Here is a 301-nt window from a genome sequence, read left to right as displayed (position 1 = left end):
CGTGCTGGAGATCCCCTTGCCCCCCTGGCAGGAGCGTCCCGAGGAGCCACTGGAGACCAAAAGAGCCCGGCTGCTGTATGAGAGCCGGAAGAGGGGGATGCTGGAGAACTGCATCCTGCTCAGGTGAGGTGCAGGGTGCCCATCCTCCCTTCCAGTTTCTCAGCCACCCTCTGCCACTTGTCTGCCTCCCCGCTGCCTGTCCTTCCCCACAGTGCCCTGACAATTTGTCCCCTGCAGACAGGGCTGGGCAGGTATGGTGGATGCTCTATAGGAGGGAGAACATCAGCCCCGGAGAGGTCAA

At 62.1% G+C, this 301-nt stretch overlaps 1 protein-coding gene across 1 annotated transcript in view; it reads left to right on the top strand.

Moving 5' to 3' along the window:
- Positions 1–4: 4 nt before the first annotated feature.
- Positions 5–301, top strand: part of SDHAF2 (succinate dehydrogenase complex assembly factor 2) — a gene marked incomplete at its 5' end in the record, with an annotated part of 1268 nt that continues 971 nt past the window's right edge. The window contains one exon of the mRNA XM_009701797.1: positions 5–123. Within this exon, the coding sequence (XP_009700099.1) occupies positions 5–123 (119 nt within the window). The remainder of the gene's footprint in view (positions 124–301) is intronic.

The sequence above is a fragment of the Cariama cristata genome, unplaced genomic scaffold (genome assembly GCF_000690535.1).
Source record: "Cariama cristata isolate BGI_N322 unplaced genomic scaffold, ASM69053v1 scaffold35596, whole genome shotgun sequence".
NCBI lineage: Eukaryota > Metazoa > Chordata > Aves > Cariamiformes > Cariamidae > Cariama > Cariama cristata.
This window is presented reverse-complemented; position numbering and strand designations above follow the sequence as displayed.